General features: G+C 47.0%; 2 protein-coding genes across 4 annotated transcripts; both read right to left on the reverse strand.

Annotated features, from left to right (window-relative positions):
• Positions 1-904: 904 nt before the first annotated feature.
• PBXIP1 (PBX homeobox interacting protein 1) lies at positions 905-22,663 on the reverse strand. Of its 3 annotated transcripts, XM_087705112.1 has the most exons (11): positions 16,688-16,832; positions 10,978-11,086; positions 10,348-10,402; positions 10,021-10,085; positions 8,584-8,722; positions 7,182-7,424; positions 6,545-6,568; positions 6,208-6,278; positions 4,959-5,117; positions 3,023-4,017; positions 905-2,052 (listed from the first exon to the last, which is right to left on the reverse strand). In XM_087705112.1, exons 2-11 carry the CDS (start codon positions 11,050-11,052, stop codon positions 1,992-1,994), a joined length of 1,887 nt encoding a protein of 628 aa, XP_087561238.1. In that variant the 5' UTR covers positions 11,053-11,086; positions 16,688-16,832; the 3' UTR covers positions 905-1,991. The 3 variants fall into 3 exon arrangements, with proteins under 3 accessions (XP_087561238.1, XP_087561237.1, XP_087561235.1); XM_087705111.1 differs by lacking the exons at positions 10,021-10,085; positions 10,348-10,402; positions 16,688-16,832 and adding an exon at positions 22,643-22,663 and having other exon boundaries at positions 10,990-11,086; XM_087705109.1 differs by lacking the exons at positions 10,021-10,085; positions 10,348-10,402 and having other exon boundaries at positions 10,990-11,086.
• On the reverse strand, positions 19,992-24,408 carry PYGO2 (pygopus family PHD finger 2). The gene is made up of 3 exons (XM_014051611.2): positions 24,171-24,408; positions 22,643-22,692; positions 19,992-22,176 (listed from the first exon to the last, which is right to left on the reverse strand). The coding sequence occupies exons 1-3, from the start codon at positions 24,310-24,312 to the stop codon at positions 21,088-21,090; spliced, it is 1,281 nt and encodes a 426-aa protein (XP_013907086.2). The 5' UTR covers positions 24,313-24,408; the 3' UTR covers positions 19,992-21,087.
• Between the last annotated feature and the right edge of the window lie 317 nt (positions 24,409-24,725).

A 24,725-nucleotide genomic window follows, 5' to 3' on the forward strand; every position in this document is an offset into this window, starting at 1 on the left:
GCGCGCTCCCGCCTCCCTCGCACCAATTGGAAACGCATCTTGTTCCTCGCGCGCGCGCAGAGGGCGCGACTATTTCGGAGGGGAGGGGGGGGAAGGAAGGAAGAAGGGACTCAGGAATCGTAGCGCCCCAGCAGCGTTGGAAGAACATTATCCTGATTCACCGGAGTAGGCGGGGCTTCTTAGCCACGCCCATGTACATCAATAATAATAATAATAATAATACAAATCAATAAGTTTTTCTTTTCTTTTTCTGCTTCATTCTTTTTTCTTCCCTTTCTTTTTCCTTCCTTTTTTCTTTTCTCCTTTCTCCCTTTTCTTCTTCTCCTTCCATTCTTTTATTTCCTTCCTTTTTTCTCTTCCTTTCTTCTTCCCCCCTTCTCTTTCCTTCCTTTCTCCTATTTTTCCCTTCCTTTTTTCTTTCTCCTTTCCTCCCATCCTTAGTTTCCTTTCTTTTTCCTTTATTTTCCTGCTTCCTCCCTTTTCTTCTTCTTCCTTTTCTATTTTTCCCTTCCTTTTTTCTTTCTCCTTTCCTTCCATCCTTAGTTTCCTTTCTTTTTCCTTTCTTTTCCTTCCTTCCTTACTTTTCTTTTTCTTTTCTCCTTACTATTTTTCCCTTCCTTTTCTTTATCTTTCCATCCTTATTTTCTTTTTTCCCTTTTTCTTTTCCTCCTCCCTTTTCTTCCCCTTCCTTCCTTTTCTTTCTTTTCGCCTTTTTTCCCTTCCTTTTTTCTTTCTCCTTCCCTTCCATCCTTAAGTTTCCTTTCTTTTTCCTTTTTCCCCCTCCTTCCACCCTCTTCTCCTTCCTTCGAGGCCGATAAACTCAACGATGCTCTCCCCGTAATCTCATCCAGCCCTGCAGAGCGATCCCCACTACCCTTTCGTTTTCCAGAGAAGTTCAGGAGACTTTTGGGGGTTCTAAATCCGTCCTTTTAATTGGCTGTTGGACACACAATGCGATATAACAAGACGGGTAAAATTAGTGTGCGTGGAAGTCATGCGGAGAAAAAGGGGGCAACTCCCTGGCATCAAAGCCCCCGGGGTTGGGGATGGAAGGATTGGGGGTCTGTGTGTCTTTGAACCCATTATAACAAAACGTGCAGGAAGTTTATCGTGCGGCTAACCCACAAACAAGACAATTGTGGCGTTGTGTAAAGCAAGCTGAATCATTTCTCCGCAGGTCACCCACCGCACACCTCCGATTTGGTGAGGTGCTGATTGGCCTCTTGCCTGCCCTGATCAGCTTAACGTTGGAAGCAAGAAAGGAAAACTCAAAAATTAAATTAGTTTGAAGATAAATTTGTGGGTGGGGGGGTTTTTGGGATGGGGGGAAGAAAGGAAGAAGGGACGAGGCCAGAGAAATGTCCGTGTGGAAGGGCAGAGAGCAATATTTTTCTTATTGGAAGTCCTCGACTTACGACACTGTGACAATGGACGCTTGAGGAGAGTTTTTCACACAGTTTTTCACACTTACAACCTTCCTGGCATCTAGGAGGTGACGCGATCAAAATTTCAGGCGCTGGCCAACTTACGACAGATGCTGTGTGACCCCCTTTTTGTGAACGTTCTGACAAGCGACATCAGCAGGGGTGGTGGGGGAAGCCGAATTCGCTTAACGCCCGTGTTAGGATCATAATAACTTCAGCGATTTGCTTAAATGACAGTGGTGAGGAAGGAAGGCAAAATGGAGGGGGGGGGGGTTGCGTGGCAAAGCTCACTCCGCCAACGTCTCGCTGTACGACAGAAATGGGGGTCGTACGTCGAGGCCCAGCGGCATTTCAAACCCAAAATACAGACCGAAGAAAGGAGAGCTCAGATACATCGGCTCATAACTCACTGGACGTCACTCCTGGACGTATAAGATGGGGATATAAAGTTCGAAGGGGGGGGGAGGTAAGAATGCCCCCCCCCCAAAAAAAACCTTGAAGAAGCCTCTTCCCTTGAGATTTCCACCAATGTCCATGCGACCTTTGCCACGCCGGTCGAAAGACGGGCTAACCGTACGCCCGATTCTTAGGATGGCCCCGCTCTTTGGCGCCATCTCCCCGAGTGGATCTGCAAGAAAGGGACCCAGTTATCACTCCACAGGGATCCCCGGGAATCAGGTGAGATTTTAGGAGATCATGAGGAGCGAGTTTGCAAACCTCCCCCCCTGCAACGCAAATTCTTCCAGCATTAAAGTGTGCAAATTTAATATTTAATCTAGGTGCGTTTGTGAGAATTATACTGCTTTTATGACACGGGGTAATAGGGGGAGTTCTCCCAACGGGGAAATAAATGCGCCCCACTTTTGCAAGAAGCAGAATCGATCCCCCTCTCCCTTGAGTGAGAATTTAGGTAGTCGAGCTCGCTCAGAGCCACGAGGACTAGAAACTTAAAAGCCTTCAAAGCAAGCTCCTTTTTTTCATGGGATTTTTCACGGGGTTCGCCTCGCACACTACAGTGTGGCCAGTCCTCGACTTACGACAACTGAGCCCATCGTTTCTGTTGTTAAGGGAGCCACGGCAACGGTTTTAAGCCAGTGACACGGTCTTTAAGTGAGTCCAACTTCCCCGGGGACTCGGCTTACGGCAGACGGTCGCCAAAGGAACTCACGCAACCCTGGGGGCCCTGCGACCGTCGTAAATAGGAGTTAGCTGCCATGCGTTCGAATTCTGATCACATTGACCAGATGGGGATTATTGCAATGGTCATTAAGTGTGAATAACGGTCGTAAGTCACTTTTCCCAGTGTACTAAATAAATTGTCGAAAGTTGAGGATGATATTATAGGTACCTATTGAGGGGGGAAAGGGGTCTCGTAAGGGGGAAATGAACACACTGCCTCTAAATTAATCTCCCCTTGAGCGACTCCACCTTTACACATTCGGGTTTGCTCGGCCGCCATGAGGACTAGAAGCTTAAAAGTCTTCCAAGCAAGCTTCCTTCTTGCGTGGGAAAGCCATTAGCCACCCCCTGAAATACGACAGTGTCTCCCCCAGCCTTTTCCTGCCTGCGATGCTTCCTCTCCCCCTCCTCTTCCTCACCTGCGTCCTGGGGCTGCCCCCAGCTGCTTCAGCATGGTGTCCTCGAAATCGTCCACCCCATCTTCGCTCACTCCCAAGTGCCGCGCCAGTTCTTCCAGGGCGTCTTCGGTTTTATCCAAAAAGTCGGCGAAGCCGATCCGATCGTGGGCAAAGAGCCCATCGGCGCCGAAAAACCCTTCCAGCACCGGGACCAACTCGCTGGCGTATCTCCCCCAGCCCAGTCCGGAGAGATAATTTTGCACCAGTTTGAGGAAGGGGCCTTTCTGGACGGGGGCCAAACCGTCTCGGCGGGCGCATTCGGCGACCCCAGAACAACCTTGCGGGGCGGGGAACGGATGCTTGGCGAGCATCTCCCACAATTCCTGGGGCTCCATCGGTTTCCTGGCTTTGCGGGACCCCCGCTGGTAGTCTCCTCCTTTGGGGGTCTTTGCTTGGTGCTTCTTGGGGGGATGTGGCCCTTTCCCGTTGGCTGCTTTGGGATCCTCCCCCCGGTCCTCCTGCCGAAACTTCTCCTCCCCTTGGTGTTTCTTCTGCCACGGTTTGGCTCTGCCCTGCTTTGCTTTGGCGCTCTCTTTCCACGGCGTCCGGGGTTCTTTCTCAACCTCACTGAGGTCTACCTCCTTGCCCAGCCTCTGCTCCAGGTTTTTCAATTCCTCCAGGGGGTTTTTTTGCATCAGCTTTCCCAAATCCTGACGGACCGAAGCCAGCAAGGAACGCAGACGGTGGAGTTCCTTCTCCTGAAAATCAGGGCGACGAGAGACCGGTTCTTCTCCGGCATGCTGGCGGGATTTGGCATCGGCCGGCGTGTCCTGCTTACGGACCTTTTCCCGAAGAAGCTGGAGTTCACCCCGGGCAGCCGAGAGGGCGGCCGTCTCCCTCTTCAAGGCTTCGGCCAAACGTTGGTTTTCCGTAGCCAAATTCTGCTGCAGGGAATCGACAGCTAATGTCTTGTCTTGGGATTTCTGCAGCAGAATTTCTAGTTCTTCCTTCTGGGCCTGTGAAACAAGTAGAAAAAAAAAGAGAGATTTTGTTCAAGATGTTAGAATCCAAAAGGTCTCATTTTTGTAGTTCACAAGGTTTTATTTTTGCAGTAAAAAAACAAACAAACTTATTTTTGCAGTCGAAAGTGTTTTGTTTTTGCACTCGAAAAGGTTTCATTTTTGCAGTAAAAAAAAGGTTTATTTTCCGCATTTAAAAAAACTTTTATTTTTACAGGCAAAATATCTTATTTTTGCAGTTAAAAACGGTTACTTTTGCAATCAGACAACTTTTGCCGTCAAAAAGGTTTTATTTTTGCAGTCCAAACATTTTAATTTTTGCAATCCAAAAGTTCTTAATTACAAAGATTGTATTTTTGCAGGCAAAGGGTTTTCCATTTTTTCTGGTCAAAAAAGTTCTATTATTGCAGTCAAAAAAGGTTTAATTTTTCCAAGCGTCAAGATCTTATTTTTACAGGCAAAAAAGTCTTAAGTTATGCAGTCAAAACGTTTTTTATTTTTGCAATCCCTCCCTCCCCACCCCAAAAAATCTTATTTTTCCAATCCAAACGTTCTTAATTTCTACAATCGCAAAGATCTTATTTTTCCAATCAAAAAGGGTCTTATCTTCGCGGTTCAACAAGACCTGGTAGTTCTAATCAAAAACGTCTTTATTTTTAGCAGGTTCGGTTTAAAAAACGGTTTTAACTACGAAGAGGCAAAATATACCAGAACCAAAACTATAGAAAGGGATAGAAGATAGTCCTCAACTTATGACCACAGTCTAGTACCAGGTCTTCCCAATGGGGTCATTAAGTGAGTCGCCCCTGATTTCGCAGCCCTTTTCGCCACACTTTGGAGCAAACCCCTGCGGCCGTTATCCAAACCCAGATTCTCTCCAGAGACCCAAAGGGGTCTCTTGATGCCCACTGATTGGGCGAAGACCCCCTCCCCATTACCTGGAGTTCCGCCTGCATGAGTCGAATATCCTGATTTTCCTTGGCTAGCTTATCCAGCAAGGCTCCCATGGCATCCAAGCTCTTCGGATCAGTGGAAAAATCTTCCTTGCCTGCACGGAATTGAGGGTCCTTCGCAGATTCCAGGGAGGGTGACCAGTCCTGGGGGACGGAGGGAGGGAGGGAGGGAAGAAAAATTGGGCAGAGATGACCTCTCGGCTATGATTATTGCATTTTTATTTTATTATTTCTTTCGGTTTTTCAAGCATGTATGAGAAAACAAGTATGAATATAACATATAAGCCAGAGGTGGATTTCTACCAGTTCAGACGAATAGCTAGGAACTTTGCCGGACACGTGAATGTACCAGTTCTATCATCTTCATTGAAAAAAAATGTAATTCCCCCCAGCCTTTTTAAATAGTTTGCTCATGCCAGTCCCAGAGAGGTCTCGTTTTTTGCAAAAACGGAGGCGTTTTTGCCTTCTCCCAGCCTCCAGAAGCACTCTGCAGGCTTCAGCAGGGCTGGGGGGAAGGGGAAAACGCCCTCGTTTTTGCGAAAAACAGCCCATTTTCTGCAACAGAGCCAGGTAGAGCATTCCAGGCGTTGACCCCTCTGTTGCCGAAGTCATATTTTCTGCAGTCGAGTCGAGCAATTTTGCCTTGAGTTCGTATCTATTGTTTGCCAGGAAAATATGTAAATACTACAATGGATGGAAGGAGGGAAGGGAGAGAGGAAGAGAGGAGAGGGAAAGAAGAAAGGGTAAAGGAGAGGAAGAAAGGGAGGGGGTAGTCGGAGTAGGACAGACGTAGGGGAGAGGAAGGGGAAGAAGAAAAGGGAAAGGAGAGCGCGAAAGAACAAAGTAGAGAAGAAGGGAGGGAAGGAGAAAACGAGAGGGAAGGAGATGGCAGGAAAGGAATCTCGATTATACCGTTAAATCTTTAGGGGAAGAATGGAATTATAAATGTTAAAAGGATGACATATAACAATAGCTATGAGAATGCATATTTGCGAATGAATGCATGAGAAATAAAATCCTTAAAAAAAAAAAGACAGCTGCTTATTTTGTATTATGTATTTCTCTGTTTCGCGACAGAAAAACTTTCATGGGTGACTGTGTCTATAGCTTCCTCAGCTTCCACGGAGCTATTCTGTCGTCCTTTCTGCAGATGGACCATCCCAAATCCTGTTTCAATCCGTCCTTCCAGGCGCTGGATCAGAGATCCACCCCGTAACACCGTCATTTTCCTTACCTGTCCGCCGTTGGCGGGAGGCGACTCTCCTCCGTCGGAGCTGAGTCCCAGATTCAGCAGGTCCAGGCCCCCTGAAGGTGGAGGTGGGAGGGAAAAAATAAAAAAATAAAGTTTTTTTAAAAAAAATAGGGGTAGTCCATGCCCACCCCTGGGTATTTTGGCATTTTTGCAGCAGTCGTTCCATTATTCCCTTAAGTGTCGCCGATTCGCCTTTGACGATTACGTATGGCTGACTTAATTCTTCTTCTGGAGCAATGGAAGTTCTCTTCCCAACTGCGGTTCAAAAGCCAAGGTCTCACCTGTACGGGAAAGCATGAAAACGTGGCCCCAAACTCACCTTCCTCGGTGTCAAGGAAGACCCCTGGAGAGAGAGAGAGAGAGAGAGGCAAAGAATGGTTTAGGAGATTGTATGGAGGGATGCATGGATGGATGGATAGACCGACAGACAGACATAGAAGATATGATAGATGATAAGAGATAGATAGATAGATAGATAGATAGATAGATAGATAGATAGATAGATAGATGATAGATAGATAGATAGATAGATAGATAGATAGATAGATAGATAGACAGACAGACAGACAGACAGACAGACGGACAGGCAGACAGACAAAGAAAGATAGAAAGATAGAAAGAAAGAAAGAAAGAAAGAAAGAAAGAAAGAAAGAAAGAAAACAAAGAGAATGGAAAGAGAATGGGGGAGAAGAGAGGTGATATAAAGATAGAAGATAGATGCGTGGATGGATGGACAGATAAATAAGATTCTGGTAGATGAAGAGATAGATTGAGAGACAAAGATAGATATTTCGACAGCTATTTCGATATATATTTTGATAGAGATAGATAGATAGATATCAGAGAGAGAGAGAGAGAGAGAGAGAGAGAGAGAGAGAGAGAGAGATGGATACACAGACAGATGACAGATCATTTAGAAAATATACCCCCACCAACCCACCATTATTCCTGCTTACCCAACATGGCCAAGACTCCAAAACCAACAATGGCTATAACGGCCAGCAGCCATTTCACCCTGGAAAGCCCATCGTCCTCGTCCTCAGGAGCTTCCTTAGCTTGGTCGCGGGTCAGCTCCGGCCCCACCTGCTGGACGTCGTCCACGCGGCCTTTCCGTTGGCGCAGACCCTCGACGTCGGCTTCGGGGGACGCCACCTCTTCCCTGAGGCTGGAAGAAGCCTTCTGTTCATCTCTGGGGAGACCTGAATGTCATGGAAGAGAGGCCCAGGCTCACACACCTGGCTGGACGGAGGCCAGAGGGTCACCTGTGACCACCACACCTGCCTCCCCAGCCAATCAAAGAACACCGTCAATTGAAGGAAGAGAATTATTCAAAATGACCCCAAAGTTGATCCATTGTGAAATTACATTTTTTTTATTTTCCTTTTAAAAATAAGTGTATATATTTATTTATACATTTTATTTTATTTTGTTAATTTTTAATTTTTTTATTTTATTTTTGGTTTTTTTATTTTTTTATTTATTTTATTTTTTATTATTTTTTTATTTTATTTTTATTTTATTTTTCTTATTTTATTTATTTATTTATTTTTATTTTATTTTCTTATTTTTTATTTTTTATTTTTTTTTATTATTAGTTTATTTTGTTTTGTTTTATTTTCTTATTTTATTTCATTTCATTTCTTTTTTGTTTGTTAATTATTTTTTAATTTATTTCATTTATTTCATTTATTTCATTTATTTCATTTATTTCATTTCTTTATTTTTATTATTTTATTTTCTTATTTTATTTCATTTCATTTCATTTTTTTATTTTTTAATTATTTTTTTATTTTTATTTTATTTTTATAATTTTTAGTTTATTTTATTTTCTTATTTTTCCATTTCATTTCATTATTTCATTTCATTTCATTTTATTTTAATGCAGGAAAATCCTCGACTTACAACCCCAAATGGGAACCAAAAATTCTGTTTCCTAAACGAGACGGTTGCGAAATCGAATTTCACCTCCTTTTACAAACTTTCCCTCCACAGTGGTGTGACATGAATCCCCCACAGTGGTTAAGTTACCAACACGGTCATTAAGTGAATCCGGCTCCCCCCCCCGTTGACTTGGAAGGTCGCCAGAAGGTCGCTAAAAGGGTGGGGTTGCGTGACACTGTGACCATCATAAACATGAATCCGTTACCAGGCGCCTGAATTTCGACCGTGTGACCACGGGAGAGGCTGTGACGGTCGTAAGAGTGAAAAACGGCCTTGTCATTTTTTTTCAGTACCGTAGTAACTTTGGGATGGTCACTAAGTGAACTCTTGTAAGTCGAGGACTGCCTGTGTTAGTTAGAATTATTTAGGCCATTTCTCAGCCGGAAAATGGACCCCGCTTTGGAAATGTGAAGTCACCTGTGGGGGGTGATTGTGAGAGGGGGAATCCTTCATCCTCTGGATGTGGGCTGTCCGTCTTCTCTTCATTCAACAATAAGAGAGTAGATTCCTGGCTGGAAGGATCTCTGGAAATCAGGTGATCTTCTGGCTCCTGACTCTGGATGGGAAAAAGTTTGGAAGTTTGTCCCGACTGAGAAGTGGTTTTTCTTTTATCTTTTTGTCTAGGAAGGAGGGAAGAGAAGGGGAGAAGGAAAGAAGGAAGGAAGGAAGGAAGGGAAAAAGACAAAGGGAGAAAGAAAGGACAGAAGCAAAGGAATAAGGTGGGAGGAAAAAAGAAGAAAGGGGAAGGAAATTGGAGGGGAAGAAAGGAAGGAAGACAGGAGAGAAGGAAGGAAGGAAGGTGTCAGGATTCCGACGGATGCCCTAATTAAATCAATTGATTTAAATCAATTAAACCAGGGATGCTTTGCGAGTTGACAGAAGGAAGAATGGGAGAGAGGACAGGAGAGAAGGAAGGAAAGAAAGAAGGAAGGAAGAATGGGAGAGAGGACGGGAGAGAAGGAAGGAAAGAAAGGAAGGAAGGAAGGAAGAGAGAGGACTGAAAAGAAGGAAGGAAGGAAAAGAAGGGATGGGAATTGGAAGGAAGGAAGGGAAGAAGATGAAGGGAAGGGAATGGAGGAAGGAAGGAAAAAAGCAAAGGAACAAGGAGGAAAAGAAAAAGAAGGGAAGGGAATTGGAGGGGAGGGAGGGGAATGGGGGAAGGAAAGAATAAAGGAGGAGAGAGAGAGAGAAAGTACATTGAATCAAGTAAAAGAAATGTTAAACATCTGAGAAGGGTGGCTATTTTATTATAGACAGACAGACAGACAGACAGACGTAAAAGATGTTTTCATGTGTTTATGTCCCAATTAATGAAATCCCAGCAGCTGATTCCCTTCCCAGGAGTGAGGGCTAACCTTTCCAAAGTGAGATTTGGATTATTGCATTAATTTAAAGGATGGATAAGCAGTGTCTCTCTGGAGCAGAGGTGGGTTCCTACCAGTTCGCACCTGTTCGGTAGAACCAGTTCGTCAAATCTACCGAACCGGTTAGAAGAGGTTCCACCAGTGGACCCCGGAAAGCAGGCCACACCTACAGAAGAGGTTCCAAACATTTTTTGAAACCCACCACTGGCAAGGATCTTGTAACTTGACAGCTTTAAGACTTGCAACGCCAGAGTTTCTGAATAGCTACTTGGACCGACCTAAGTACTAATTCATAATTTCGTATCCGGTCACATGGGCGGCAAGCCACTCCCACAAAGGAGGCCACACCCACAGAGTAGGTCCCAACAATTTTTGAAACCCACCACTGCGAGTCTGGAGCCTTCCAATGCTACAGAGTTGTGGCTTGCCACACACAAAACACACAAACAAACACACACACACGTCCCGACCCACAATTTCCACATTCAACCTTTGCTTTGCCTTCTTCCAGATCTGGACTGTCCACGAAGAGATCGCTCTCGGGTGGAGATGCTGTTGGGGACGGGGGAAAAAAAAAAACAAACAGACACACAATGGATTGATTTTTAACTCCAGAATCTTTTCATATTCCCCCTTTCTTCATTTTAACCCCTACGTGGAATTTTCGCTGCCGATGTTTTTGCAGACACGGGTGGCGGGAAAGGGCAGAGCTTAAGAGGGAAGCCTGTGGACAACAGTTAATGTGGGGGAGTGGGGGGAATCTCGTCTTCCCGTGTATCCCCACCCACCCCTCGGTGCTAAATCATGGCTAACTCGCCTTCTAACTGGGTTTCTTCGGATGCTTCGAAGCCGAGATCTTCCACAGCGGCAGCCTAGAGAAGGAGGAGGAGGAAGAAGAAGAAGGAAGAGGAGGAGGAGGAAGGAGGAAGAAGAAGGGGGAGGAGGAAGAAGGAAGAGGAGGAAGAAGGAGGAGGAGGAAAAAGAAGAAAAAAGAGGAGGAAGGGGGAGGGGAAGGAAGAAGGAGGAGGAGGAAGAAGAAGGAAGGAGGAGGAGGAGGGAGGAGGAGGAGGAGGAAGAAGAAGAAGGAAAAGGAGGAGGAGGAGGAAGGAAGAGGAGGAAGAAGGAGGAAGGAGGAGGAAGAAGAAAAAGGAAGAGGAGGAAGAAGGAAGGAGGAGGAGGAAGAAGAAGGAAGAGGAGGAGGAAGGAGGAGGAGGAAGAAGAAGAAAAAGGGGAAGAAAAGGGGGAAGTAGAAGTAGTAGTAGCAGTAGTAATAGTAGTAGTAGTAGTAGTAGTAGAAGGAGGAGGAGGAGGAGAAGAAGAAGAAGGAGGAGAAGGGGAAGAAGAAGAATGGAAAAGTGGGTTATTGACAGGCCAGTGAATGCAAGGGAAGGGGAAACCACTGTGGGAGATTTCTTGACATGCTCTGGAACTCTTTTCCCCTTGAAACGACCCTGCTCACCTCTGCTCCTGTGATCACCCAGCTGTTGTTCTCCAGCTCCTGAGAATTTGAACGGTCAGCCATCCCTTTTCATGCCCTGAAATGCTCAAATATCCACCTGGAGAGGTTAGGAAAAAGATGACAGATAACAATTTTTACGACCTTTCTCTCCGCGGTGGTGGGACACGAATCCCCCCCTCCAGCGATTAAGTTAGGGACACGGTCGTTAACCAAATCTGGCTTTGCCCCCCTCCTCCCCCCCGTTGACTTGGTTCATCGGAAGGTCACAAAAAAGAGGGTTGCGTGACACTGTGACCGTCGTAAAGATGAATCCGTTGCCAGGCGCCTGGATTTCTAGCACATATGCGCGAGCGGAATCTTTGCCTTTTAATTGAAAGAGGGACGCCTCGAAAACCGAGCAGAAAATCACCCCGATCTGTTGCTAACCTTCCCAATTTAGCTTTAAGGGCCAAACCAGAAATCCTTCCAAACTTCTGGCGCCTGATCGAAATTGTATAGGAGGGGGGAAAAAAATAAAATTTGACTGGGAAATTAGCTTCAACTTAACAAACACAGGTGGCTCGAACTGGGAACAAAGTTTATTGGGGATTGAATAATAGGCGATTGTTTTCCTTTCTCTGGCTGGTCACAGGTGGCCCTCAGCAAGTTTCTACCCCTGTTGCTCTTTAGCTAAAAAGCTCTCCGGGGGAAACTGACAACAAGATGTGTTTTAATGTCTTTAAAATAATAATAATTATAATAAATGCAACAGCACGCAAGGGGGGAAAAAAGAGAGGAGGAGGAGGAAGGAGGAGGAAATGTAAACAGTCAGGTCCTGGGGCTTATTAAATTTATTGCCATGAGGAGGAGGAGGAGGAGGAGAAGGAGAAGGAGAAGGAGAAGAAGGAGGAGGAGGAGGAGGAGGAGAAAGGAGGAGAAGAAGGAGAAGAAGAAGAAGAAGGAGAAGGAAAGGAGAAGGTGAAAGAGAAGAAGGAAGAGGAGGAGAAGGAGAAGAAGGAAGAGGAGGAGGAGAAGGAGGAGGAGGAGAAGAAGAAGGAGGAGGAGGAGGAGGAGGAGGAGGAGGAGGAAAGAGGAGAAGAAAAAGAAAGAAGAAGGAAGGAGAAGAAGAAGAAGAAAAGGAAGGAAGACGGGGAAGAGGAAGAAGAGAAAGAAGAAAAAGAAGAAAAGTGGAATAGAATAACAGAGTTGGAAGGGACCTTGGAGGTCTTCTAGTCCAACCCCCTCCTTAGGCAGGAAACCCTACACCACTTCAGACAGGTGGTCATCCAACATCTTTTAAAAAAAAAGATGTTGAAAGACAAAGATAGGTAACAAAATGGCCCTTTTGGAATGTAGTAATTAATTATTTTATTTTATTTTTTGACTGATTGAATTTATTTGCCACCCATTTCACTCTAAAAAGCTTCTGATTAGTGAGGACGGTCAGCTTATATCCATTTAAAATAAAAATAACAACAAGCATCTCCAGCAGCAGGATTCAAGCAGACCTAACAGACAAGCAGCTAAGTTTAATTTTTTTATTTATTTATTCAATGGATAATGCCGCTCGTCCCGACTCTAACCGGCTTCCGGAGCGAGTCAAAGCGACGAGATGAAACGTTCAAATATATTCCAAAAAAAGGTTTTGTTTTAATTCCGCGCCTCGCCATGCAAGCTTCGGAAGTTGGACACTGCCCCGTCGAAGCCGATGATACGCCAAGCTGGGTGATTTCCAGAAATAAACCAATAAATAAATAAATGCAAGAAAAAAGAGAGCCAAAAGTGAGACCCTGTCTGTAGCATCGTTTTATTTTCTCTCTCTCAAGGCTAAGAAGAGACCAGGGTGTTTTCGAATGCCATCCAGGCTGAGCTATTCTAATTCAAGAGAAAATGCCAAGAATCCAAATTATGCTGGTCAGCAGAGACAGGCGGTTAGCCAACCCTCGGGGACTTCGCCCTGGCTGAAGTTATAAGGAGCAGCAGCACTGTGTGGTTGTTGATGTGTGGTTGCATGTTGGGGGGGTAGAGGCGACCCCCAACTCAGAAACCCATCTGAACCCAGGACCTTTGAACGGGAGGAAAAGCAAGCCCCCCTCCCAAATATCCCAACCCTAAAAGAGACAGCAAAGAGGGGAACTCCTGTCTTAAAAAATTAAGTTTCTCTCCAGGAATCTCTGCTTGCCCGCTTACGAAATTCTTACCACGAGACTCTTCCACTGTCCCGAGAACAGCTGTCCAAGCAAGAGACAGACTGGGAGGTGGGGAGGGGGGCAGGAAAGTGATATATTTTTAGCTTTGCTGAAGGCAACTTAACAGGTGGAAATGGCTTGGCTAAACAGAGCAGGGGGGGGGACAGAGAAGAGAGAGAGAGAGAAAGAAAGAAAGAAAGAAAGAAAGAAAGAAAGAAAGAAAGAAAGAAAGAAATAGAGAAATAGAAAAAGTGTGTGAGTGTGAGAGAGAGAGAAATAGAGGGAGATAGAGAGAAATAGAGAAATAGAAGGAAAGTGAGAAAGCCGAGTGAGAAAGAGAAATAGAAAGAGAGGCAGAGATAGAAAGAAAGGAAAGGAATAGAAAGTGAAAAAGTGTATGAGATAAATATAAAGTGAGAAAGAAATAGAAAGAGTGAGAAAGAGAGAAATAAATAGAAAGAGGTAAAGGGAGAGATAGAAATAGAAAGTGAGAAAGAGAGAGAAATAGAAAGAGAGAGAGGGAGAAATAGAAAGTGAGAAAGAGAGAAATACAAAGTAAAAGAGAGAGAAATAGAAAGAGTGAGAAAGAGAGAGAAATAAATAGAAAGAGGGAGAGGGAGAAATAGAAATAGAAAGTGAGAAAGAGAGAAATATGAAGTGAAAGAGAGAGAAACAGAAAGAATGAGAAAGAGCGAGAGAGAAATAGAAAGAGAGAGAGGGAAATAGAAAAAAGTGAGAAAGTGAGTGATAGAAATAGAAAGTGAGAAAGAGGGAGAGGGAAAGAGAGAAAGAATCCCAGGAGGAGAAAAAAGAAATCCGGATATTTTAAGGTGCAAATAGCCTTAAACAGGCACACCGGAAGTTCTGGCTCTCTGCAAAGACCACCTTCGCATAAAAAATGTAATAAAAGGAATATAAACTTGGAGCCGAGGGCCTCGGTAATTCCTGCGGTTGCTTTATGCCTCTCCACACAAAGGAGAAGGAGAGGTCCATACTTTGCATTCAGGAAGTCTCTAACAACAGCTTCATCAAACCTTTGGCCAAGCCATCTTATTTCTCACCAGCAGAAACTTATTTCTCACCACTTCTCAGAAAGTGGTGGGGGAAAAACTCCGTCACTCATCAAAGTGGATCCCATTAAGTTTTTGTTCCCCACCAAAAAAAGGAGGATCGTTAGTGCAGAAAGTGCATTCTGCCACTGGCAGGACAATGGAGGGAGATTAATCAAGGGGGTGAAGCAACCTCGAACCAAGGAGAAATTTACTGAAAGTTAGAACAATGAATCCGTGGAACAGCTCGCCTCCAAAATTGTGGGCTTTTAAGAAGAGGTTAGACAACCATTTGCAGGAAATCGCATCATATCTCCTGCTTGAACAAGCGGGGTGGACTAGAAGACCTCCGAGGCCCCTTCCAACTCTGTTATACCATGTGGGTCTTAAAATTTCCCTCAAGGCTGTTTTGAGAGCTGCGGTTTGGCACAATTTGCTTGCAGGCTACCCCTAGCAGTTAAGAAAAATTGGGGAGGGGGAATGATTTTTTCCCCCCGCCAAAATTTTTGAAAAAGTTGCATTTCAAGACAAACTTTCTTTCTCGAAAACCAACTTTTTTTCCCCTTTGTGGCAAAGGAAGGGCGGGGAGGGAGAGCTCTCTGCTGTGCCCACCTGCTGAGCAATCATGATTATTGCAATATTATTATTATTATTATTATTATTATTATTATTATTATTATTGCAACAACAGAATTGTATCACAGCAGCCAGTTGTTTCGCCAGATTTGGCATTGGTTACTAGTCGGGCCCCACTCAGAGGCCTAGGATGTATTTTCGTAATATGCGTGCAGATCCAAGCAGTGCGGCTTTTTGCATTTGACTGATGGTGATTTTGTCAATTTTTAAACTGTTTCAAATGTAATTCCAGTGCTTTTGGAATAGCACCCAGTGTGCCAATTACCACTGGAATTACCACTTCCTGGTTTGTGCCATAGTCGTTGAATTTCAATTTTTAAGTCCTGGTATTTTGCGATTTTTTCATGTTCCTTCTCGGCGACCCTGCTATCACCTGGTATTGTGATGTCTATGATTGTGACCTTGTTTTTCTCAACCAGTGTGATGTCTGGTGTATTATGCGCCAGTATTTTGTCCGTTTGTATACGGAAATCCCACAAGATCTTGACCATCTGATTTTCGGTGACTTTTTCAGGCTGATGTTCCCACCAGTTTGTTGCTGTTTTAATATTATAATTTTTGCACAAATTCCAAGGGATCATTTGTGCTACTGAATTGTGCCGCAATTTATAATCAGTCTGGGCGATTTTTTTACAGCAGCTGAGGATGTGATCCACAGTTTCATCAGCTTCTTTGCAAAGTCTGCGTTTGGCATCATCAGAGGATTTTTCGATTTTGGCTTTAATGGCATTTGTGCGGATAGCTTGTTCTTGCGCAGCCAGGATTAGTGACTCTGTTTCTTTCTTTAATGTACCTGTTGTTAACCATCACCAAGTTTGTTCACTGTCCACTTTATCTTTTATTTTTTCCAGATTATCATCACAGCCAGCGATGCAATCAAGGGAAGACCCAGGCTGCCACCTCAGAAGGAAAACGCCAAAGGGTAGCATTTCCCCCCCCCCCCGACTAACACATTTGTTAAATAAATAAATAAATAAATAAAAGCTTTGGTGAGTGGCAGCTGACACCTCGAAGAAAAACCTGTCAGCTTTTCCCAGCTTTCTTGCCAGTTGATAAACAGGCTTTTTTATTTTTGCCTCTTACAAAGTCCACTTGAAACTATCACGCTGGGGGAGGAAAAAGGTGCAAATTCACTGCCTTTGAAGGGAACGGAAATGCAAATATGCTGCGGCAGGAAGCCAGGGTGAAAACTTGTTTAAGAGAGTTTAAAAGAAAGAAAAAGCTTCTGCATTTGTTTACAGCAGGAACGTGAAGATTTCCAGAGAAAGGCAGAGAAGGGGGGGAAGGGAAAGGTCACCAAGTGGTGATATTCCAGGCTTGGAAGAAGGAGCCTCTTAGTGGAAACCGCTTTGTGGGGTGGGGTGGGTGACGGGTGTGTGTGTGTGTGTGTGGGAAACTCCTTTGCAAAGCCCCACCCTAAAACGGGGAGTCTCCCCTGTTGCAAATGCCCCAGGACGCCAAGGATGGGCAAAGCTTGAAACAAAAGGAAACTAAATTAAACTCAACTGAAACAAATAACCATTTTCCAGCCTGAAAAAAACAAACAAAATAAAAATAGTAACATTGCTAGAGAAATAAAAAAAGCAATTGAGGGGGGGGAGAGATGGGAAGCTTCGCACGTTCACACAAGAACCCGCAGCATCGCCCCGGGCGGTCGCCATGGCAACCCTGCATCCCCCCCCCCTCCCGCTTCATCCCTGATGGACCAAAAACCTCATTTCCAAACTTGGGAAAGTGACTTTTTTTCTTAACAGGGAAGGGAGGGGGGGAGTCTCTAAGTGGGGGTGTGGGGGGGTGTTCCTCCCCCTCTCCTTTTGCCCCCCCTCCCCACATTACAGGGCTTACCTTAAAATCCAAAGGGGGGGGGGGGCTGCCCCGTTTGCGCAGAGCCGAGGGAAATCCGGACGCGGCTGGAAACTTTTGCATGGCCAAACGTCCACGGGGTGGGTGGGTGGTGGGAAAAAGGGCGGGGGGGAAAGCTCGGCAGCCAATGGGGAGAGGGACGCGGCGCCAGCCGGCCAATGAGAGGCGCGGGGCTGAGAAAGCCTGGCGAAAGTTTTCTTAAAGTTGGGAGAAAGTCGAGAGAATTAGGGGGGGGAAAGAGGGGGGGAAAGGGGGCTTGAGGGGGGTGGGGGGACAAAGAGGGGGGTCGCCCCCTGCATAAAGACAATCCGGGAGCGTTGCCCTAAAGGAGGCAGAAGCTTCCAATTTAAATAGAAAAGGAAATAAAAATAAGAATTAAGGTGTGGGTCCCTCCAGAATGACTAAGCTGGATAGAGCAGGAGAGAGACAGCAACAGCTGAATTTTTTTAAAAAAAATATTCCCTATCAGGCAACTCCGCCTTCCATGTTTGGAGTCTCCGCCTCTCACAAAAGCTGGGAGGGGGGGGGCTGCATAAGCTAAGCCCCCCCACCCAAGTAGGGTTTGCAAGCGGGAAGGAGCTGGGGGCACAGATGCCAGGGGTCTCCTTCGCCAAAATAAACTAAATAACACTAAAAAAATAAAGGGGGGAAAGGCTCCATATGCTGGGAAAGATAGCTTTGGTCAGAGGCTGTTCCTTCAAGCGCTGATGTTGTTACCTAGTTGGGTGGGGAAAGGTCTGGAAGGAAATAAACCAGGTTAGAGATAATCAAGGACCTCTCGTTCCGTTTCCTTCCTTTCTTTTCCTCCTTCCCTTCCTTTTTCTTCCTCCTTTCTTTTCTTCCTTCCCTTCCTTCTTTTTCCTCCTCCTTTCCTTCTCCATCTCTTCTCCACAAACCCCTCTTGTAACCCTGAGGATGTTACCTAGTTGGGTTAGGAAACAAGGCCAGCTTAGAGACAATCTAGGCCTCCTTGTTCCTTTCCTTCCTTCCTTCTTTTCTTCCTCCTTCCCTTCTCATTCCTCTCTTCTCCACAAATCCCTCTCTTGTAGCACTAATGATGATTCTCCTCCAACTCTTCTCCACAAACCCCAGAATCACTGATAATGTTACCTACAACTGGAGACAATCAAGGCTCCCTCGTTTCCTTTCCTTCCTTTTCTTCCTCCTTCCCTTCTCATTCCTCTCTTCTCCGCAAACCCCTCTCCTGTAGTACTGATGGTGTTACCCAGTTGGGTTAGGAAACCTCTACAAGGAAACCACGGAGCTCAGAACGCATCATGGGACCCTCATTTCTCTCTCTCTCTCTTTGAGCTTGTCGATCAGAAAAGGTCAGCAGTTCGAATCCCGAGCACCGCATAACGGAGGGAGCTCCCGTGACTTGTCCCAGCTTCTGCCAACCTAGCAGTTCGAAAGCACGTAAAAAATGCAAGTAGAAAAATAGGAACCACCTTTGGTGGGAAGGGAACAGCGTTCCGTGCGCCTTCGGTGTTGAGTCATGCCGGCCACATGACCACGGAGACGTCTTCGGACAGCGCTGGCTCTTCGGCTTTGAAACGGAGACGAGCACCGCCCCCTAGAGCCAGGAACGACTAGCACATATGTGCAAGGGGAACCTTTACCTTATAGTTACATTAATATAATTGTGATATGACAACAAATATGTGGATTGTGACTGTTCAAATAACTGCACCCAGATCAAGAGTTTGATGGAAATGGAAAGTAATGTAAATAAAACATGGAGAGAGAAAAAAGGGGCTCCTAGAATTACACCAGCGAGGTTAGAATTGGGGATTTGGGGAGGCTTGGCCAAAGAAACGATCCAAATTCGCGGCACGGATTCAGACACCGAGTGTTTCTTCCTGCCAAGGAAGTCAATTTCCTCCCTCTTTTCTCTTTGTTGGATCCAGGAATTTTCCATCCTGCTTGGAGCTCTCTCATCCCTGGCCAGCAGAACGAAAACCTTTTGATTTTTTGAGCCCGGTGCCAAATGCTTTTTAATCCCTTCTGGGCAACTCGTCCTGGCACGGGGCACCGGTTGCTTGGTGGTAGTGGCGGCAATGTTTCGGGCAGGATGAAAGTCATCAATCAGGGGAGGACAAACGCAGGAACACAGGGTGCTTTTTTTAAAAAAAAAGAGAGAGGCCAGGACACTGTTGTTGTTGTTTTTTCTGGATCAAATATCCTGGACCAAAATTTCTTTCCTTCCCTCCCTCTTCTACCCTCTCTCACAGCATTGGCATACGGAGAGGACTGGATAAGGAGGGCATCTTAATTCAGGGGGGTGGGGGCTCTCCGCACCTGGCAGCTTTCTGACTGGTGGACCTCAACTCCCGGGAAAAGGCGGAGAAACTTTTAAAACTTATGGGTTTCCCTAAACGGTCTGGGAGTCTTTTAAAAAGCTTGTGAACCCTTATCCAAAGTGCGTTTTGAGATGAGTGGGAGAAAAGACGTTTTCTAATTTTATTTACTAATTTTTAACTTGCCCTTTGTGTGTGTGTGTGTGTGTGTGTGTGTGTATATATGTGTATGTGTATGTGTGTGTGTATATATATATATATATATATATAAAAATAAATAAATCATTCAAGGTGGCAAACATAGCTAATATTCTTTCCTGTTTTCTCCAGCAACAATCTTGTGAAGTGGGTGGGTTGACGGCTGGAGGAAGGGCCTGGTTTTGAAGTCACCCAGCCTGCTTTCAGACTTAAAGCAGGGCTAGAACTCACCAACACCCGCCGATTGGCTCAAAGTCACGCAGCTGGCTTTCGTGCCTAAGGCCGGACTGGAACTCACCGTCTCCTGGTGATTGGTTCCAAGTTACTTAGCCAGCTTTCGTGCCTAAGGCATAGAACCCACTATTTCCTGGTGATTTGGCCCAAGGTTTCATGGGTAAGTCAGGACTAGAACTCACAGACTCCTAGTGATTAGTCCAATTCACCCAGACGGCTTTTGTGCCCAAGGAAGGACTAGAATTCACCATCTCCTGGTGATTGGTTCAAAGTCACCCACCCAACTTTCCATCCCTAAATCACAACTAGAATTCACTGTCTCCTGGTGTCCTGAGCAAACCGGCTCTTATTATACCCAACTCCAAACGCTATAAGGGAACTTCAAGTTGAACCGACGTCTCTTGTCGTTTGAGGGACGGAAGTGAGTGTGTTTCACAAAACGGGGACCTCGAGACACACAAACACACCACGGCGAGGCGGAAAAATAATAATAATAATCTGAAATCTCGCCACCTAGACGAGAGCCCTTTTTCAGTTAACGCCAGCTGAAATTGGTACAAAATTCACTTTGTTTTTAATGTCCGCAACATTAAAACACGAGGGAGGGGTTGTGTATCAATCCAGCTATACCTTGCTTCTCCCCCCCACTCCCTCTCTTTTTCTCTCACCCCCTCCCCAGTTCTCTCTCTCTCTCCGCCGAATGTCCAGCAGGATAGAAACAACGATCAAAGACACATCCGTTAAGCACGTGACCAAACACAAGCCCGACGGAAAGAAAAACGGACACAGCGACCCCCCCAAAAAATGTCAGTTGGGAAAATTACCGGAAGGCGAACGTAATAATAATAATAACAATAATAATAATAATAATTAAAAAAACAGGTCCCAAGTTGGTTCTTTTGTTTTGTTTTACAGTCTTCTCGGGAGAAAAAAAAAGGGCCAAAGTTTGTCGTTCTGTCAAGTTTCCCCCCATTATTTGTCAAAAAAACCCCGGCAACCACTTTCGAGCTACCGAAACGACCGGCTACAGCGGAGGGTTCCAAAGTTTTAAGTAAGCGCGGAAGCTCCAAATTCAGGAGCAGCGTCCGGACAAGTCCTCAGGTTGTGTTCCGTAAGACTCTCTTCCTGTCAGATGCCCCTGCAGCCCCCTCCCCACCCTCTTCCAAACAAGAGGTATATATTACTTGAATTGGTGGATTTACTGGAAGAAAACCGGACGATTTCGCGGCGAGACCAAACGGAGGGACGGGGCTGAGGCGAAACTTGAATGGAGGCGGAGGAGAGGAATGGAAGATGGGAGGGGGAGACTGGGAAAACGCCCCCTCCTCTCTCTCTCTCTCTTTTCTGTCAAGGCAGTTTTAAAGAAAGGTTGTGGGTCGAGGAGGGCGAGAGACAAACCCAGGAAGGACGACAAAGCTCCCGGAGTGGATGAAGGCGTAAAATGGATCTTCCGGCCATCCAATTGTGTGCCCAGCAAGTCCAGGGTCAGGAGTGAAACCCACTGGAGGTCCTAGGGTCTTTTTTCTCGGCCGCCCAAAATTCTCCAGGGATGGGATTTGCTGTCCCCCTCCTCAGCCAGGAGTGTCTCGTAGTGGTACAAACCGGATCGGCCGTCCTTTCTGCCCACCGGGATGACGACGTGGGGGGGAGGTCTCAGCCGTCGTTGGCGGCCACGAGTTGCCCCATGCTCTCCCGGATGTAGACGGACTGGATCTCCTTGGTCTTGAGGCAGAAGTCGCAGGCCCAGACAGCTGAGGCCTCGGTGGTGAGCAGCCCATAGGCGTTCTCCGTCATGCCCGTACACTCCCGATGGAACCACTTCTGGCACGATGCCTCGCACAGGATGGCGTCTTGGTCGTCGTTCACTTCGCTGCGGCAAGCGCCGCAGGGGTACACCAGGCCGGGCGGAGGCTGGTGGCCCGAGTTGCCAGCTGCCTTGCTGGTGGGGGGCAAGGGGTTGCCTTCGGGGGTCCCGGTGGGGCCGCTGTGGCCGGTGCTGTTGGGCGGGAAGGCGGGCTGGGTGCCGTTGACGGCCGCCGGCGAGCCGGTGTGCTGTTCCTGGTTGAAGCTGTTGGGAGGCGGGTGGAGGGGCTTGCCGGACCCACTGTCTTCGGCAGAGGGAGGGAATCCGGGGTCAGGCCCCGGGAAGGGGCTGGGGTTAGGGGGCAGGCTGGAGAGGTTGGGGTTGGGGCGCTGCAGGGGGGACTGTCCAAAGAGGTTGGCGGGCTGGCTGAATCGCTGGGCCATCGGCGGTCCGCCTGGAGGGTTGAGAGCTGGCCCGGAGCCCATGTCCCCCCCGCGAGGGGGCTGCCCCATGGTTGGCGACATCATGGGGCCAAACGCCCCCATGGGCCCCTGCATGATTTGCCCGCCGGGGGGGCTGAAGTTCTGTCCCAGCGGCTGCCCGAAAGGTTGCCCGCCGAAGCCCATCCCGCCGGGTTGGACGTAGCCAGGGTTTTGGGGGGGCATGTTGAATGCCGGGCCCATCTGGTTGGGTCCAAAGGGGGGCGGCTGCCTCCGCATGGGCTGGGGACCCCCGCCGTAGCTGGGCGGGACCTGGGGGCCCATCGCCCCTTGCATGCGGAAGTTGCCAAAGGGGCCCGGGTTGCCGAGGAAGGGCGCGGAGGAGGAGCCAACCTTGGGGATGGCAAAGTCATCTTCAAATGGGTTGGAGGCCACCAGGTGATCGACCATCGGGGTGGGAGGGGGGGCAAACTCCGAGAGGTGGGAATAGGAGGGGCCCTGCAAGAAGAAAGAGGCGAATAAGCAGACCGGCATTCCTATATTGGCCAGAGAGGGGGACTTACAAGTACAGTTTCCAGCAGGGGGCGCTGGAGGCCAATAGATCTGGAAGATACCAAGTGTGGGGGAAGAGAAGATTAGACTAACTTAATATGGGTAATCCTCAATTTACCGCGATTGAGACAAAATCTCCAGTTGTGTTACCGTCATAAATTCGAGGCGCCCCGTGACCAGACCCGACTTTATGACATTTTTTTGCAGTGGTCCTTAAATGAATCACTGTGCTCATTAAGCCAATCTGCATTCATTAACGGCTGTTAAGAGGAAGCCCATTCTTTTACATGGCCATTAAAAAAAATGCATATATAAATACACGACGGGAGGGAGGAGTATGGGAATAAGAACCCAAGGCTGTCTCGAACCCAGGGCACCTGAAACACCCCCTCCCAGCCAACTCCAAATATACCTGCGTGTTGGACTTGCGACGTTTCTTCTCTGGGCTCTTCATTTGAAGACCTGACGAAGGCAGAAAAGGAGAAATTGAGAATATTGGTCCAAGCATCTTATAGAGATTTGTCAGTCGTTGTCCAGGTCAAAGTTGTATCAAAGGGGCTTTTTTTTTTCAAATGACACCAGGACTGTTTTTTTTTTCCCTTTTTTAAAATTTAATTTGGCCAATTGTGATTATGAAACGATTACATCAATAGACGGGGATTTGTTTCCGGTGCAGAAGCTCTCAGTGTACATGGAAAGCACCGGAGTAATAATAATCATAATGATAATAATAATGATACCAATATGATGTGATAGAAAAGATGAGATGGATGGTAATAATTGGGGGCCTATTTTTCTTTCTTCATCTGTCTCTCTGTTTCTTCCTTTCTCATCTTCCCCTTTCTTTCACCCACTCCTCTTCATTCACTCTGTTCCTCCCTCCTTCCCTTTTTTTTTCTTTCTTTCTCATCTTCTCCATTCTTTCCTCCTTTTCACCCATTCCTCCTCTCAACTCCTTCCTTCCAGTCTTTCTTTTCTTCCACTCTTTTCCTCCCTCCTTCCCATCTTCTCCTCTCCTTTCTTTCGTCCTTTTCATTCACTCTTGATCCTCTCTTCTCCTTCCTTCCTGTCTTTCTTTCTTTTCATCCACTCCTCCTTATCCACTCTTTTCCTCCCTCACTGTTCCCCTTCCTTCCTTTCTCTTCCCCATCTCTCCTCTCTTTCCTCCTTTTCACTCACTCATCCTTTCTTCCTTCCATTTTTCTTTCCTTATTCTCAACCACTCCTCCTTATCCACTCCTCCCTCCCTCCTTCCCTTCCTCCCTTCCTCATCTCTCCTCTCCTTCCTCCTTTTACCTACCTACCTACCTACCTACCTACCACCTACCTACCTACCTACCTACCTTACTAACCAACCATATAAACATGGGTAAATATACTTAGGCCTAAGACGCTACTGCGAGGACTGGTGTTAGGTGGGTTATGAGTGCAAAACCTGCCCCCACGGAGCCATTGGGATGCTTTTCACCCTTGTGACAAGTGGCAGCAGCCCCAATACTTGGGTGTGGCCTATATATATCTTTATATATATATGTATTATACATTATAACTATTTCTTTTAAAAATGACCTTCCAGGACCATGAAAGCTCCCTTTCTTTCAAGTCAGCCTTCCTACCTCGCAGGGTTGTGGTTGCAGGGGGGGATTTTGGTTGGAGGGGGGAAGCCTACCTGGTAAGGTAGGGGTTATTTTGGAGGGGGAGGGGCTTAAATCCGCCCCCCCCTTGCAATGAGCAGCACCAGCCCGTATGGGAAGGGGGCTCCCTGGCAGGGGGACGGACCACAATGCCCATCATCCACTTTCCCGGTTGAATTTCCGCCTGCCCGAGTAAGAGAGCTCCCCTCTCCCGCCCCCAGTCAGGTGGGGCCCCGTCTCCCTAGCAACGCCGTCTCCGGTCTCCATGGCAACCACCACCACCACCCCTTCCCGCTCCTCCCTTACCGGCCTTGCCCTGCTTGCGGCCTGGACCCGTGGCGAGGCTCCCCGGCGGAGGAGGCAGCGGCGGCGGAGGAGGAGGCGGACCCGGAGCAGGCGGAGCGAGGCCTACTCCCCCCTCCAGCTTGTCGGGGTGCGGGGCCGCCATAAGAAGTAAAGCGGGCGCGGGGCGAGGCGGCTACGAGGGGCCCCGAGGCCCAGGCCGCGCCATCGCGACGCGAGCCGGAAGCGGAAGCTGATAGAAAAGACGGGAGGGGAAAAGGGGGAGGGGGAAGAAACACTCGCTTCCGGTTCCGGGCGATATGTTGCAGGCGGCTTACCAGTCCGGCTGTTCTGGGCGTCGGCCTCACGTCTTTCTCTATGGTTCGAGAGTATTGAAAAAAAGGCGCCTTTCAGAAGGATGGAGCGGGAACGCCGGTGACGTCACTAGCCGGCGCTGTTTTGTGTCCGATGTTGATGACGTTGCTGAATTAGAAGCTCATGGCAGGAATAAATAAACATATTCAACCATCTTGAGTCTCTAGTGGTTCTTTTTCTTTTCCTCCTTCCCTTTTTTCTTCC

Source organism: Thamnophis sirtalis, unplaced genomic scaffold, assembly GCF_051295495.1.
Source record: "Thamnophis sirtalis isolate CommonGarterSnake01/CBP01778 unplaced genomic scaffold, rThaSir2_p1.2 scaffold_2, whole genome shotgun sequence".
In the NCBI taxonomy this organism is placed as follows: Eukaryota; Metazoa; Chordata; class Lepidosauria; order Squamata; family Natricidae; genus Thamnophis; species Thamnophis sirtalis.